The sequence below is a fragment of the Excalfactoria chinensis genome, chromosome 2 (genome assembly GCF_039878825.1).
Source record: "Excalfactoria chinensis isolate bCotChi1 chromosome 2, bCotChi1.hap2, whole genome shotgun sequence".
Classification (NCBI taxonomy): Eukaryota; Metazoa; Chordata; class Aves; order Galliformes; family Phasianidae; genus Excalfactoria; species Excalfactoria chinensis.
This window is the reverse complement of record NC_092826.1, coordinates 48646463-48664422: the sequence shown is the minus strand read 5'-3', so window position 1 is coordinate 48664422 and position 17960 is coordinate 48646463. Positions and strand designations below refer to the sequence as shown.

General features: G+C 37.0%; 1 protein-coding gene across 4 annotated transcripts in view; it reads right to left on the bottom strand.

The window, feature by feature from the left end:
* The window catches only part of ANKRD12 (ankyrin repeat domain 12), a 61247-nt gene that overhangs the window by 10087 nt on the left and 33200 nt on the right, over positions 1-17960 (bottom strand). For all 4 annotated transcript variants that reach the window (XM_072329148.1, XM_072329151.1, XM_072329149.1 and 1 more), the window contains 5 exons: positions 15715-15861; positions 14526-14726; positions 10604-10746; positions 8575-8722; positions 1536-6169 (listed from right to left, as the gene is read on the bottom strand). In XM_072329148.1, coding sequence (XP_072185249.1) covers positions 1536-6169; positions 8575-8722; positions 10604-10746; positions 14526-14726; positions 15715-15861 — 5273 coding nt within the window. The remainder of the gene's footprint in view (positions 1-1535; positions 6170-8574; positions 8723-10603; positions 10747-14525; positions 14727-15714; positions 15862-17960) is intronic.

The window sequence follows — 17960 nt, the reverse complement described above, 5'->3', positions numbered from 1 at the left end:
AGGAAGATATCTTCAGTGAATCAGTGGAGTAGCTAGTCCATTCAGAAGTACAGAGATCAAAGACAGGGCGCTTAGAGACTGATTTCTTATGCACAAAGAGTTCAGCTTAGCAGGCAATTCTGCTATCAAGGGATTACGATATTCTCCCTACTCCTCCTAAACACAGACTTCTCCTTAACTTGACACATCCTAAGTAATGTATGTACAATCAAATCCTATTGAATCCTGACATTATCAAGCTACTGTATGTTAGCCAAACAACTGCTTTATGTAATCAAGTATGCAATCTCACACTATTTCAGCTATTAAGTGTATCGACTGAAACCATTCATAGAATCATAGTATTGTGCGAGTTGGAAGGGACCTTAGAGATCATTGAGTCCAATTCCCGGGATTCGAGCCCTCTGTGTAGCAGAGCGGCACTTCTACCCCTTGCGCCACAGGGGGGATTCGAACCCGGGCCCTCTGGTGTTGCAAGCGGCAATTCTACCACTGCGCCACCGGGGCACAAACAGGTTCAAACTCTTTTTACCACAGAACTAGACAAGGCTAACTCTTGTGGTGCCCAACCAATTAAAGTACATGAGATAAAAACCAGGAGCAACAATACTTCAAGGTAGCTAGCAAAAAAATAAACAACAACCCAATGCACAACGTCTTGGGTCTTCTCCCTCTCCTCCACCTAGAACAACAAGCACAGGTGTGCTGAGGAACAAATGAAGGACCGATTCAAGTGCTACCCTGATTGCTCTGACTTCTAAACAAGAGACCAGCAGTAAACAAATTACTGTTACGTACTTTGAGGTGTACTGCCACAGTAAAGAGTGATATTAACTGCACTTCAGCCAATTCTGTGCTATATTGCACAGAGGGCTCCCAGATAACAGGACTCTTTCACAGCTGTCATTAGGAATATTCCCAGCACTTCTATAGAGAGCTTAGAACTAAACAAGTGTCCCCAAACTACAGATGGTCTTCAGCAGAAAGGACTTCACATTAAGTAAAACTCAGAACATTTTAAATTGATGGACGACAACAGCTGGGACACAGCATATTATATTCACTGCTTTGGTGAGTATTAAGGAGAGACTGCAACAGCTAGCAGGCACTGCTCCTGCTTAAAACATTAGTAGTAGCCTTAACATCTCAAAACACTGCACTTCCACCACTCTCCAAATAAAACAGCTTTGAATAATTAGTTTTAACCACACTATTGCTGGTAGAAATTTGGAGAAGCTCTAACAGCTACTTCAGTTTTAAAAGGGTGGGCATTATAGTAGTGAACACTTTGAAATATTTGTGTGTCTTTTACAGGTTTTATACATGGTTTGTCTTGTAATGATTTTGACACCATCGCTTCTATGTCCATCAAAAGGCGCTTTTAAACACGGCATTACTGGTGAGCGTTAATTTGACATATTTCAACTTAAGCTCCGGTATTCAGAAGCAAGTTTGGAAGAATACAAAAGTCACAAAAACAAACAAAAAATCTGCATCTTTTCTCAAACGGCTCATTTAAAGAACATGTTACTTACAGTTGGAATGCATATCTTGCTCAAGGGATTGCCATCCAGCAGATACGATCCGTTGAAGGTCACGTATTCATCATAATATTGAGGTGCCTGAGGAATAACGCTGCACAGCAATTTACGCTTCTCTTCTATCTTTTTTCGAATGTGCAAGTATTCAAAATACGGATTTGCTCTCTCAGAACAGTATGGCTGGATCTCTTCCAGTTTCAAAGAATCAACGACAGCTGCCAGTGACTGCTGGGTTTTCTCTTTAGCTTGCAGTAAAGAAGGGTTCACTTGCACAGGCTGAGGTACACGAGACACCTTCCTTTTACGTGGATGATGGACCTGACCATCATCATCTTCAGTTAATCTAATCCTTCCTTTCATAGATGCTAACAATTCTGACTCCTTTTCTAACGTCTGCATGCAGCCAAGAGGATTCTGCTTTCCCTGGTTTGCCAGCACATTTGCTCTATTTCTCGTGATTCTTTGAGGTACTTCTTGCAGCTCCATCTTCTGATCCTCAGCAATTTCTTCTTCTAGTTTGACTATTTGACCGTATTTATGCGCCTCTTCTTGTATAACCTCTTGTGAACTACTTTCTGAATTAGATAAAGAGTACTGCGGTGCTTCATCTGTCAACACATCCTCTCTGTCAGCTGTGCAAGGCTTTTTATTAGATGAATCGTTCATAATTCCCTTTGACATTGCTGAACGTAGATCGCAGAGATCACTGTCAGTTTTACTGTTAACAACATGCACTGAAATCATATTTTCTTGCTGGTCTTTTTCATTTCTGATGTTTGAAGTATCCGCTGTGTTACCATCCACTTCAATCTGAGTATTCTTGCAAACAAGTTTATTGAACACACATGAATTTACATTTAATTGTGAACCGCCATCAGATTCAGGAATATCTTTTTCCAGCAACACCACAGGTAAATCATTCACCCTTTCACAGGTCTGTGAAATATCCTTCGCAGAGCTCTCAGAAAATATAGCATGGGGTGCATCAGCCTTCTTGATGTTGGCAGGGATGAAAACATTTTCCGTCTCTCTGGTGCTACTAGCATCTGTACTGAAGGCAGAACTTACAGTCTGAACCAGATTTTGTTGTACAGGTGATGAATCTTGATTGCTAATGCCTGGTAAAGAAATGTGTTTAGACCCATCTGGAAGTGACTGTAAGGAACAAGGTGACTGCAAAGACAAAAATGACGCAGATTCTTGAGAAATGGAATTTCCCTTGATCTCAGCAGGCTGAGGCAAATATTCAGCTACTTTTTGCTCTTTTAATGTCCTGTTTTCAGAAGTATGCACTGCTACAAAATTATTAGTATCTTGCTCTGATACATCATAACCTGAGCTGCTACACTCACTGTTTATTGAATTAAGTCTGTCAAAAGGCACATCCCAAAGTTTGGTTTGCAGAGTCACTCCACTTTGACTACATGCTTCTAAATGAATATTGCATTCTTCTGACGGACTCATCTGAGCACTGCTTTTAATGGTACTTGTACCCATTGTTACCTGCTTGTTGCTAACAGCTCCAGCTGGAGATGTCTGCAAACCAGAAAAACTGCTTTGGATATCTCTTTCAACCATGCTACACGGCAGTTCTGGTTTAGGAGAAGCGCTGGGATAAGTCTGAACAGACATCTGAGCATTCTGGTTATTTTCCTCTGATATTCGAGGCGGTTTGCTATGTTCAGAAACAGAAGCAGGCATACTGCATCTTCGAACCTCAACAACAGGTCTACACTCATTTAAAACCAGTTTGAAGTCTTCGAAAGATGCTGATCTGATGTATGCTGGGGGAAGCCTGTTTGAAAAAGGTGGTTTCATCCGATCAGGCAATTCAGCAACAGCCTCGGGCTCTCCTTCATGAAGGGCTGGTGATTTGGCAGTTGGCAAAAACGGTGACTGTGAGAAAGACATCTGGGAATCAGCGCCTTCTAGCACAAAATCTGAGTCATATTCCATTGCAGGCCTTGGGGTAGTTACTGTGGTATGGCAGGAATCCTCAGAACTTGCAACTGAAATGATGGACACAGATCTGGAGCTCAGACCCATCTTTTCACCTTCTGATTTGGGGGATTTATTTGCATTATCCAAAACCAATAAAGACTTTATAACATTTACATTTCTTGTATCCACGGACTGAGATCTACTACCCGTAGCTTCTTTCTGCTGTTTCTCCTTCATGCAAAAGTCTGGCAACTCTGAGCTTTTTGAACGAGTAAGTTCTTTGTTTTTCACTTCGGGTAATGACTGTCTCTGTTTCTCTTTTACCTTGCTAAGTTCTAAGCAGGTGCGATTTCGTAAACGCTCCTTCTCTTTCTGTTTTATTTTTTCTTTGTGCTTTCTATGCCACTGCTCAATTTCCAGATCTTTGAGGCTAAGCATTCTTTCAAAACTAGTTTGCATCAAATCATCATTGACTAATCTTTTTTCTTTAGGTCGAGCATCCTTTGGTGCAGGAGATGTTTTAGGCTTAAGTTTCTCATGTTCGAGTTTTAGTTTAAGTAAACTACTTTGATGCTGTTTATGCTTGTCTCTCTCTTTGTATCTGTCTATATCTTTATCTTTTTTATCCTTCTCTCTACCGTCTGGAGTTTTCAAGAAATCATCTTTTTGCTTTTCTTTCACAGATGTCAGTTTGTCATGCATTGATTTGTTACTGTCCATAATGTTGCATCTTCTTTCTTCTTGCACGTGTTTTGAGTTCACTGCTGTTGAAGTCTCTTTGTCTTTGGATTTGTCTCTTCTTTCAGGTTCCTTTTCCTTGTCTTTAGTTCTACTCTTTTCCGACTTAGTATTTTCAGGTTCTTTTTCAGACTGTTTGACTTTCCTTTCAGTGCAGTGTTTTTCTTTGCTGTCAGCCAAATGTCTGTCTTTATCAACCTTTTCTTTGTCATGTTTCTTTTCCGTCTTTTCTTTACTTTTTTCTTTGTCATCAAGTTTCTTAAGAGTACCAGCGTTTTTTATTTTATCGTTTTCCTTATGGCACCTTTCAGCTTGCTGGAGATTGGTCTTTACTTTTTCTATATTTTCGTTTACTTCTGCTTTCTCTGTCTTACATTCGTGTTTTATTTTTTTCTCTTTTTCCCCACTTTTTCTCTCCATCTTTTCAGCATCTTTTTCTTTGGCTGAGGTTCGTTTTTCTTTATTTTCCTTTAAATTCTTTTCATGCTTTTCAGAATCTGTTTCTTTTTCTATTAAGTGCATGCTGATTACCTCATCTTTAACACTTAAGCAGAACAATTCCGTTTCTTTATCTGCAAGTACAGTTTCTCTTTCTTCCTTTGAATCTTTCAGTTTTTCATCCTTAAGGAACTTCTCGTTTTCCTTTTTGTTCTTCTCCTCTCTGGCATTCCTCTCCTTGTGGAACTGTCTCTCCTTAGCCAACCTGTCCTCTTTTGCCCCAGTTTTTTCCAACTTTGATTTTCTGTCTGAAGGAAGAGCTTCATGGTCTACATTTACCAGCGTATCTTCACTTTCATCACTTTTGAAAAAATTTTCTTTCCAAAATTCTCTGTCAAACTCAATACTTCTTTGGGACTCTTTCATATTATGTTTATGTTTTTCCTTTTCCCCATCCTGTTCCTTCCTGTCCTTCTCTTTTTCCCTTTCTTTGTGCTTTAATTTATGCTTTTTAAGTGCTTTACCTTCCTTGTCAATCTTTCTCAGAGTATACTCTGAATTCTCAAACGCTGGGCTATTGTCTTCATCTTTAGTTTTAGGGCTAGATTTTTCACCAAATTCTAACTGAAAATCTTTCTGATGATGCTTGCTTTTTTCTTTATGTTTACAAGATTTGCCACTAGAGCTTTCTACGAGATACTCAGAATCCACACTGTGATCGCACCGAACTAATTCAGGCTGTAACGTTATTTCAGAGCCTCCTGGTGATAAGCAAGTCTTGGTGTTTTCTTGCTTTAATGCTGTTGCTTGCTTTTCACTTAATCCACAGGGATGCTTAGGAGATTTGCCAGCAGCAATATGAAACAGTTGTAAAGAAGAATCATCTTTTTGGCTGAAAGACTTCTTAAATGTTTCTTCATCTCTAGTTTTATCTAAAGAATCTAACCCAGAAGCAGCTATATTTGTTACTCTGGCATTTTCTTTTTCTTGTTTTAGTTCTTGATTCTCTTTGTTTTTACTTTGATTTTTTACTTTCTTTTTAACTTTGCCTTTTTGCTTGTGTTCATTTGTAACAACACATTCTTTCTTCACTCTTACATCAGAACTTGAGGTCTCTGAAACAGAGCAAGGAGAGACTACCTTCTTGTCCTGGAGTATTTCTTCATCTGAGCTTTCGGAACTGGAATACAAAACTCTAGATGGCTTCTGTTTCTTGTTTTTAAGTGATTTCGAAAAGGTAACCTTTTCTTGTTTCACAAATAAACTGTTCTTTTCAACTTCTGTTTCATCCTCTTTCTTTACATCTTTTCTAAGAATGTGCCTGTCATCAATCATTTTCTTCATTTCATCTTCATCATCATCTTTAAACTCATATTCATCAAGTGCAGGTGGATGTGGTGCCTTACTGTGAACAATTTGCTTGCTGCCGTTGGCTACAGAATCTTTTTCCACTTCTGAATCAGCATTCCCCTCTACACTGGAAGGATTTACAGATGGAGCTTCTTCAGAATCTACATGGAAAAAAACAGAAATCAGGTGATCGTCAAAGGAACATTCTCTCTTGTTAAGTTCAGGACAAAACTGGCAAACTCACAGAAAATACCAAATAACAGAATATAATTAGGAATGTGGGCTAATCACAAAAGCGAGCAACACTGCTTTAGTCCCTACCGCATAACAGGTTACCCTGACAGAAGCTAAACCAAACAAATACAAGGATTTCATAATGCTACTGTTCCTACCAATATCCTCAAATATCTTCAAACACACATTCTTAAATCCATTAACGCTCTTTGTGTGCAGCAAGATTCTTAGTTTTTATAAATTAGGATTATGAATTTTTCAAAATAACTGCAAAACAATTAAGATTGAAAACACAGATGATAGATGTGAAATTTTAGGCAACAGAAGTCATGTCAGGTTTCGAATTCATGAGCTCCTGTACACTTCCTTCCTTTACTCTTCAGTTGCATCCATAACACGTTTACCACATAAGGGCCATTAAACAAGACATCAGTTACACTGCTATACAGCTGTAAAGAAAAATCCTCGAAACACATTTTATATACATTCTCTCTAGAATTAAGCTTTTTAAGAAAAATCGAAAGTGAAACTTTCTTCTCACAATTTACAGGTGTCACTCAGGTACATAAGCATATGGATTACCATTTATATCCCAATCTAATAGAAGTAACACTCTTCAAGCTTAGTAAACCTTGTCTATAATGTGTGGTACCTGTATAGCCTCTTTCTCAAGGGCATCTTTCTGCTGATGACTCATCCCTGTAGGAATTCATCAACTTTTATGCTTTCCAACATCTAAATCATGTTCTCCACATGAACTGTTTAGTCAAAGCACCTTGTTTTCAACAGTAGGTGAGCTTTAATTCTTAAAAGACAAAGAGCTGCTACTGTACAGAAATTCTATGAATTTTTAAGCACCGGATGTAGACAGTCTGAAGTCTGCCACTGCTGCTTTAATTCACTGCAGCTGGTCTCTAGGATGTAAGTGCACCGTGTGAAGCAAGTATGCTGTAATGAGCGTCCTGATTTACAAGTTCAAAACTGCAAGCTGAACTTGCAATTCAAGCTGAACTTGAATTCAGTTGAATTGTTCAACTGAACAATGGAAATCTCTCAACTGTTGGTGAAGTTAGATTTTACACAACATATGTAGTGTTATCACCTCTTGATCATGACAAAATTAGTACTAAAAAATCTTTCAGAAATATTTCTAGATGTACTGTTCCCTTCAAATAAGGTTCCTCTAACTCAAGTCTTTCCAGCTGAATCTATCCATTTTGTTGATTGTTTTCTTAAAGGAAGAGAATCACAACATCAATAAAACAGAACTCAGGAGCTCCTATTATATTCTGCATTATCTGTAGCATTCAGAACTTGTCACTTGTTCGTGCTATCAGTTTTTTTATTCACTCTGTTTTTATTTATCTCTGTTACGTACATGGCATCATCTGCTCAACTATAATCAATCCTTGCAGCTTGACTGTGCTTCCCCTTCACCTTTTCCTGTAAGGTGGTTGCTGTTTCTCCTTTCCCTGCCCTTGTTTACTTTGTTCTAAACAGTATTTTCCCATTTCAAACACATCAGACAGCTTACTTGTTCCTCATGAATGACAAAAGGTAAAGCAGTGGGAGTACAGGAGATAGATCACCTCTACTCTTAATCCTGACTTCTTAGGAAGCTGCAGAGAAAGTTCTGCTCCTCCTGGAAATTATATCCCCGCAGATTTTGGAAACTAAGAAACACCCTGACCAGACAACCACTGAAGAAACCATTGACAACAGTTCTTTCTGTACCCCAAGAGGGGACACCCTTCCCTGATTTGACAGAAATAAAATAAGGGTCAAGAATCCGTGCCTGCACTTAAACAAGATACTATCTGGTCACCTTTACAAGTCAGTGACTCCTCCATACACAATAACGTGTTTACTGAGCAAGCGCTACCAAGTTACACCCATGTGAAACCCTTGCTCTACTAAGGATACAAAGTGACCTTGGGGATATTCTTCCCAAGAAGACCTCTTGAAAACATCTTTGTACTCCACATAAGTAACTTAATAAGTAAAATTAATACAATAAATAAAACTAATAAATACAGTATTATCTCATATTTTTCTCCAACAAAATCATACTGAGGCAGAGTTGGTTTGGAGGGTGGAAAGAGATTAATGCAAAGAAAAGAAAAAAAAGAAAATATATTTTGCTTTTTTTGAATACATTCGATTCAATATAAAGATTTGAAAATTAGTTCTAAAAGTAGAAAACAATCTTAAAAATTGCACTTGCTAACTGCAGCAAGTCTTCCTAGCTAACATTATGCAAAAGCTTAAAACCATCAAATTTCAGATTAATTGAATCACTTCAAGAAGTATGCAGTGAAATGGCTACTGTTACCTGAGCAACTGTCCTCATCATCAGAGATAGGTACCTCCCTTTTCAGTAGCATTTCCAGCTCTTCAGTTTCAGCTACATCAACAGGCCTCTCTCCGTGCTTATTGGCCTGAAATGGATTTCCACCATGTCGAAGCAACAGCTTCACAATCTGCAGCATTAAAGAAAGGAACCTTTAGGTTTTCCAAAAGTATTAATTCACCAACATAAAAACCCTCCATTGGACATGAAAGGTGAATAATATGTAACTACATTCTGAATTTCTATCTGTAAAGTGGGTAACACAAAAGAAGACTTCAACTACTAAAATTCAAAGATCAAATATCCATAATTTGCTCGTTAGAAGAGCTAATAAAGAAGGTTAAAGAAAATTGTCCATAATTATCTGGATACAGAAACATCAGAAACACAACGTGACCCTTTTTGTTCTCACTGTTCTGGCATCACTTCTCACAGTTCACCTGGTTTCTCACCTACCAAGCTCTCAACTCATCTGAACTTAATTCAGCTCCTCACTACAAGATTTATATTGCTTAAATTTAAGGAACAGGACAGGTTTTGCAAGTAGCACTATTACAAGTTTCCACTGCATTGCAGAAAATTTCCAAGAAAGAATCCAAGTGTCGTTGGAGGAAGAAGCTATCTGCTGTCCCCAACTGAATACCATACAGTGAAATTATCAGTGTCTATCATTAAGGGCAGAGTTATTAAAGCTGCAATGACATTAAGGCCGCTGCATCTTCGTCACATATCCAGTATCAGTTACTTTTTCTTGTTTTGTTGTGTTGTTTTTTTTGTCTACATGCTAAGAATTTGGCAACTCATGTGCTAAGAATGCGAAAATTTAGCAGACAGTAATATGGTTACAAGACACATCAGGGTTTTTTGGACAATCAGAGATCCCAAGATCAGACCATTCTGTACTATAATTTCATGCAAGCTCTACCTAAAGACCCAATTTTGTTTTGACATCCATAAGATACCATTACTAAATCATTAACAAAACTTTCATAAATATTATTATTATAGTTCTCTAATTTCCAGAAAATCTTTCCAAACTGGATAGCTTGTTTGAGAGATACATTTTATTTATACATAGTCTATACTTTTAACTTTGTAAAGCAAATCACACATAGTAATTAACTGAATTAGACATAAAAAGAGAGGAGGCATTATTGCATCTAGTTTACAGGAAACTCAGAAGCATGTAGAATGCCTACGATGCTCCATTTATCTTCTCCTCTAAGCCAGCCTGTGCAAGCATTGAAAAAAATAGTAAGGATATGCATGCCACTGTTCTGTACCAAAGTCCACAGACAAACATATAAAAATAACCATAGCATTTATGTTATATATATTTAAAGGTATAACAGTATTAAGATCTAATATTACTATATTATATAATAATAAAATAAGTGAGTAACACATAAAATATATGAATATTATATAAGCTATATTAATACACATACAGAAAGGATATGAATAGTAAAACCATGCATATAATGAACAACATAATAAATATATAGTATTATTATCATGCATAAAATATAGAATTGTTTATAATTTGCATATATTATATAGATTAAAATAATATTATATAAAATATCATATATTATTATTATCAGATATACAGAGGGATAGATGATTATAAATAAAAGCATGTCCTACATTCCTGTATGAACTGAAATAAAATATTTTTCTTTAAGCCCTCCGTATATGGTTTGGAGATGTTTTACTATTGAGAACTCTACACGATATATATCTCTCAAAAATCATTAAGATACCTATTTAAAAAGAAAAAGTGAAATTTAAAGCATTTAAAAAAGCAGATACTGGTAGAGAATACCTCACTATAGAGTTATGATGAAAGCAGAACAGAAAAGAAAACCAAAAAAAGCTTTAAGATAGCCCCAAAACAGCAGAAACAGTATCACAAAACCCCACAGGACCAGTCAGGATAGTTAGGACTTGTTCTAACGATTGAGCATTTCAAACCACTTAATTGCTTCCCTTACTCTCACAGCACACTCACATTTCGATGCCCACTACTAGCAGAATCATGAAGTGGCGTATCATCATCCAAACCCTGTGTGTTCACATCAGCTCCTGCTGCAATCAGGACTTTAGCAACATCATAGTAACCAACATTACAAGCTTCATGCAGTGGTGTCCAACCTATAATAAAGAGTGGTAAACATAAGTTGGAAATTTAGGGGTTAGTTTGGTTTTGCTTTCTTGTGCACTGTAAAACTTTACATCCTTGAAACACTTCAAAATATACTCATAGAGTAGTTCAGGAAAGGGTAACAACATCCATCTAGTGAGCACATGCTTTAGCAACCCCAACCCTCACAATGAACTATATAATTTTATTTCCATATCAATAATCTTAAATTTAGGTGCTCCTCATTTTCTGCAGCAGACCTCAACTGAAGAGGATAAATCTGTATTTTCTACACTCTGTACCTGAATCTCCTCTCCCCCACTTGATTTCTCCCATGTCATTGATACCTTGAACTTTCAGGCTGTTCTTCAGTAACTTTTCAAAGTCCAATTCTGGAAGGGGATTCAACTTCCACTTTATAAAATAGCCAGTGCAAGCCTGGAAGAGTTTATTCACTTCAACTCTGCATTTTGCAAGTAATGGTCTTGTACCTCTGTTCAGAAACCCATGATTTATCTACTCCTTCATTAAGGAAATTCCTCATCTTCATCTCTCACTCAACTTCTGACATTATACTTAATAAAAAGTAAAAATAAAAACAACCTCTGACCAAACAACAAAAGAAATCAACCACCACCAACAACAAATAATGCTCTTAACGTATTCTGTAGTAAAAAGCATCTTCTTGAACTTCAAAAACTATTTTTCTTTTCCGTCATTACTTGGCTCATTCACTTCTAGCACTGCCTGGCTACAACCCTTTTCTTTCCATTTGCCTTTTTTCCCCACTCATCCACAGCGAAAACATTATCCTGCTCCCAATCTTTTGATCTCTGTCTTCTTCCTCCTAACAATGACATACTTAATTCTCTCCACAGTTCATACTTCTCAGTGTTTTACTGCTTTGCCTTTCTATCCTATCAAAATATCTCACCAGCCAACACTAGTCCTGGCTCTCTCTCAACATCTGTTTCCTTTACTCCTGTTCTCACACAGCAGTATTGTTCTGGCAAATACTCCACGAGCAGGGTACTTCCTCCATTACTAATTCATTTTCTCCTCCTTTAGTTCCACCAGCTTCTTAGCTAAAAAACTCTTAATTCTCTAAACTTCATTGCACCCTAAATTCTTACTTTTGTCCACTAATGACTCACTCCTCAAATCTTCTCCTTCTTCTTGACTTCTTCCTTTACACAGGAATTTGAAGCTCAGCCACCTTTTCTTCTCAGTTTGGATTACCAATGGATATGATATCACTTGATCTATTCCTATGATTCCTTGATCTATTCTATTACCCAACTGTTTCTATTCCAGTGCTCTGAATCAAACTCCTAAATGACTTGCTCCCAGCTGATTTCCAGAACAAGCTCTCAAGCGTTCTTATCTTTTCACCTACTTCTAAAATTAGTTTTGTCTGTACAGGGTCTGCCTGGAATGAAGTTATAAAGTTAACTCATAGCAGCCCATAAGGTGCTGTGCTTTGCATCTGTGGGTAAATAATGTTGGTAACACACCAGTGTTTTGACTACTGCTGACCAGTGCTTGCAGTATTAAGGCTTTCTCTCTCTTTTGCCCTTCTCCCCTGGGTAAATAAACTGGAAGTGGGCAAGAAGCTGGGAGGGGACTCAGCCAGGACAGCTGACCCAATTAGACCAAAGAAATACTCTGTATTTATGAAGTAATAGACAGCAATAAAAATCTCAACAAAAGGAGTAAGAAATTGGGGATATTTGTGGTTACAGCAGTAATCATCCAAAGCAACCACTGTATATGATGAGGTCCAAATTCTCAGGATGTTGTAGGACTCCACAAAGTAGTGAAGGAATTCCTTTTTCCTCTGCTTGCACTTGCAGCTTTTGCTTTTCCTATTAAACTGTTTTTCCTACTGATCTTCTTGATTCAAGATGCTTTTTCCACATCTTTCTCCATTGTTCAGTCAGAAAAGGGCAGTGAGAAAGTGGCTGGGTGGACATCAGGCAGCTGGTCAAGGTTAACCCATCTCACCTCCTTTGGAACTGTTTCTATTATCCTTGTGATTCTATGGGTCTGCCTTCTTCTGAATATCCTCATCTCCCCTCTCAGCTTCTCCAAAGACCTCACTGGATTCTGCCTCTGCTTCCTTTCTCTTCCTCTACAAAGCAGTTCTGGGAAGCCTCATCTTGAAATACCAATTCAGTTACCCCCTGAAATCACTGATCTATTTCTTAACTACAATCAGAACATCAGTCCATCTCAATAACATCTTCTCTTGATGTTAGCTAACCATACCACATCATTCTTAAATTCACTGAGACCTGTGACTTCACCTCATCTCATCATTCCCAGAGAATATAACTCTTGTAAGAACCATTCAGGCTTACAATCTGAGCATCCGTGGCAGGCTGCTTCATAGATTTAGTCAAAATTCTCATTCAGACTTTCATTGTATTTTTGCTTCCATTATGCAATGACTATAAAAACTCTGAACTGGTTATTCTGCTAGCTCTGCCAGTTAACAATACCAACAAGTACTCTCAGCATTATCTTTATTCCCTTGGGATGCCATGAACTTTGTCCAATTTTCTTCAAGCTTTATCCTTCACATTGGCAGCACAGCCTTTTTGAAAAAAATACAACACAACGACCAAACAAAGACATTGGTCTTTTTCTTATTTCCCTGCCTTCCCATGATCCACTTACCCCTACTGTGAATGTAAAATAAAACAAACCCAATGCTTAATGGCTAGTTATGAGAAGCAGACAGTTCATGATGCTGCTTACATAATGTGCACTTAACATTTCTTTTTTTTTTTTTAAGAGTTGCTCTTGCATTTAAGAGAACAGCATCCCCTGATTTATTCCTCTTCTTCACTGTTTCACCCCTTCTAACTACCTCAACCCCCTTCAAAGCTATAAATCTCTATCCAATATCTCAGCTTCTTCTTACATCCTTTCATATTGTTCAAGGTAAAACAGCAAGTACTTATCTCAGTACTTATCTTGGTATCTGGCCAATCAATAGCTGGGAATTACTGAACTCTAACTACAGATCATATCTTTTATGAAGACATTATTTTGGGGGTCTCATATCTACTCTGTTTTTGTGGGGGTTTTTTTGGTGGTTTTTTGTTTGTATTTAAATAAAAACATGTAGCAACATAATTACCAGGAGATTGTCAAAAAATATATAGGCAAAAGCTTGCCATCAGGTTCTAACAATCATTTAGGAAGTCTTACAGACAAAGAGACTGGTAGTACTCAAATCTTTATCAGAAGGCTACTAAAAGAATACTAAAAGTAGTAAAAATAAAGGGCACTAAGAAAATATGATACGGGTTACAACTTATCCCAGTGTTTATCAGTCAGTTATGAAATCAGATACTCACATACCAAAACTAGTATCAAGCCTAGATGACAACCATAATCTACCCCACATTGGTTCTGCTTTGGTGCATATTAGCTGTTCCAGTAAGACAACGTACATTAGAATGCTACTGTTAGCCTTTGCTTGTCTTCACACGTTCTATAATCCCATTACTAGCTACAGAATTTGCCTAGTATACTTCTTCAAAATTCAGCAAGCATGCATGCATTCTTATAAGGAAAGGCCCAACCCACAACTGAAATTTCCACATATTAACACACTGCACCGGTAAGATACCATATACTAGCATCCAAGGATCACCACTGCTATCAGAAAAAAATAAACTGAAACTTTTCATTTGCATACAGCATGTCAACTTAAACCTCTGTTAACAACTTCAGCATTAATTCTGAATTTGTACAGTTAGGCAAACATATATCAACTTACCTGCAAAATCTTTTACATTCACATTTGCACCTAAACTGATAAGCTCCTTAACTTGCTTAACATCCCCTCTAATTGCTGCCATATGTAAAGGAGTTTCCCCTCGTTCATTTCTCTTGTTAACTTTGTCTTTTTGTCTTGAAGAGGAGGTTGGAGTTTTCTTTTGTGCTGGTGTGGATTGCAGAGGATGATTCAGGTTGGAATCTACAAAATAAGTTTTTAAATGGTCATTTATACTCAACAGTATTTTTGCTTCATTTTAATGATTGTATTTGAAGGTGATAATTATTAGTGAATAATTCGGGATGTGATTGACATTTCATATGTATCAACACAATGGATACTTGCAATGTAAAAAAGGATGCCTTGCAAAGTTTTTCTATTTTAAATATGGGTTTCAAGAACAGATGAATCCTATCCAAACTAGGAAAGTTCACATACTCTGGCTTAATGTTTTGTTTTTTTTTCTAAAACAAGACAAAACATCACCAGTATTTTATATATGAATAGACATTCCCAGCATGAGAGAATAAGGAATATGCCTTTGTCCCCTGCGGTATTCCAGAGGAGCCTTATAAAGATACCTCCTCTTGCCATGAAACCATCTTGCTCTTCTCTACATAGAAACAGTTTTAAATGCAGTGTGACACAGCCACCTGGCTCTTTCTTTCTTAAAAAATATAATCTCACTTTTAAATGCAGATTTTGTACAAACACCTGTACAACATCATCATGCATAAAGATTTTATTTTATTATTATTTTTTAATATATACAACTGAACCACAGATAGTTTGAAATTCCAAGTCAAAAAACAAAGCATCTCCCTCCCCCATTAAATCCTAAAGGGATTATTCAGCTTCCTTCTAAATGAAGACAGAAATAGATATCATTTCAGTTTAAATAAATGTATGGTACAGTATCCAGGTAAATAATCAAAGAAGGAAAACTGATTTTCATCTTCTACAGCTATCATAATGCAAACATTTACACACAACAAATACAGAAGGTCATCAATTTTTTTTTTTACCAGATTACTCTTCTACAGAAGACAGAGTTTTACCAGAATTAATAATAATTCAAAAGTCTTCCAATAAAAACCAAGCATTGTAGAAAAACTGCTGGGTTCATAGTATTCTAATGTTGACAGAATTAAACAAGGAGAAAGAAGAAGTGTTAGTTTTGTAGGATCACCTGGACTGTTGTCTCTTGCCGTCATCTGCATAAGAAGTGCCATCTGTTTGCGCTCTGACAGAGGATAACCAAAAAGAATGCTAACTGGTGTTGATTTCTTATTTCCAGCATCTTTCTTCACTTTCTTCTTCTCCGGACCTTCCTTCTCTGGAAATATTAATGTTAAAAGACTCAAACTGCTGTCAAACTATAACACATGTCTAGAAATGAAACCATCCTTTCAATGTATGCAAATTAGAGACTGATGACAGTTGATAAGAAGTAGAAACTATATCTCTAAACTGTTGCATTTGCATTACATTTTTTTTTACCTCTCTTGATCATACCAGGATAAAAAAACTATCAGCTTAAAAGAAGGAATAAAAAAATTATAAAAGCTGAAAAACCTGTTTCACAGCAGTAAGTCTATCTAAATCACAATTCTAATTTTCAGAGAATCATGTTAGATACTTAAAAAAATACTTAAGATCAACTAGCTTACTTTCAGCCTCAAATACAGATTTGACACTCTCCTTAGTTTTCCTCTCTTAAGGCATAGTGTTAAAAAGAAAGTAAAACTTAGTATGTCTGTTAGAAAATGGGGTAAATTATTGCATTTCTTAAGCTAGTTGAAGCCAGAGCAATTTCTTCTCTAAAATACATACTCTTCAAAAACATACAGCAATTTCATATATTTTATATATGTAACTGCTTTCATTTTATCAAAACTTACTGAAGTTCTTTATCAATACTCCGTGCCCAAGCTTTAAGTCAGGAGCTAAAATAACATATGTGAATAAACAGATAATTTCTAAAGCTATTCAGTACCTACAGATTCTCACTGATCTCCAGATCAGTTAAGAGTGCTCTGAAATCAGGCAACATTTTAACATCAGTACAATACATCTCAATCCATCGTACTTCTTCTGGTACAACTATTCCAAACGTCTCCCTGTCTGGTAAGTGTTTCTTATCTGTATTTTCTGGGTATGGATATTAATTTGTATTTATTTATAGTCAAAAGCCTGTTGATTTCTTCTGGTTATCTCAGTTTTCCAGGCAACCGCTCTTTCACTATCTTGGAAAATTCTTGTTTCTAATTTGCAAGTAGCTTACATTACTTACATGTTAGATCTATCATATCTACCCTTTTCTTCAGAGCTGCTAAAATTACTGCTCGAAAGCAGACATGCTCGGTGACTCAACAGAAACAACATCACAAAAATCTGAGTAAATAGTTCCCTTGGTTGCTTTCTCTAGAAGCTCAGGTTCATGATTAGTTTTTCCATAGATCCTGTTCATTCTGCCATAACTTATACATCTGTTAGATTCTCTGCCCCTCCCCTTTCCAATAGGCCTGTAAAAAGTCAGACATGATTCCACACCCTACAGTTGTGCGTGGGTAACATCATATTGCCCTCCAGACTTGACTACTACCCACGAAGACATTGGCAGAATTCAATAAGGAGGAAGAACTGCTGTTGTCCACTTCCTCTTCTGTGGCTTGCCGAGGTAGGTACTGATTTAGTACTTAAATACTAAAATGTGGTTGTAGATTGTTTACTATTGGTTAAGTAAGTGTGATTGCCACACTGATCTTTTAAGTTCTTAGCAAAATACCCTGCACTTTATTCTTACTGTAACTGACTGCCATGTGGTAGGTACTGTTCATCCAGTTTCTGTTAACTTTAGTATTCTGGGCATGTCAAGGTTGGGGGAGGACACTAGCAGCCATGTTATTTCATGACTATCCCTGTGATCTACACTGGTCTTTCAGCTTCCTGTCCTAAATGTCAACCTCAAAATACCTGTATGACAAAAGCTTTATTAAAAGTCTGTCATCTGCAAAGGATGAAAGTCTTGCAAGATTCCACTGAAGTAGACTGCTAACTTCTGCAGAGAAGGAAAAATTAATAGAAACTGAATATAAGAAGCTTAAGTCCCATTGATGTTCCTAAGTATGAACAATTCCACATTTCATTAAGTCCTGAACTGATCCTTGTTATCTTATGGGTTTCTACACTTCCATCTTCAGCCCTCCCTGTTTTTCTTTGTTTCATTTATTTCCCTTTAAGTCATTTTCTGCCTTCCTTGCTCTCTCTAAATCTCATCTTCTAGGCTTGATTACATACACAGGCGACAGTAATGCAATGCTCTTCAGGCACAGGAAAGCACGCAGGGAGTGCACATCCTAAATTCCACAGCAACCAAATATAAACAACTATGACCAAGATCACTTAAAGAACAGAAAGGTACAGACCTATGTA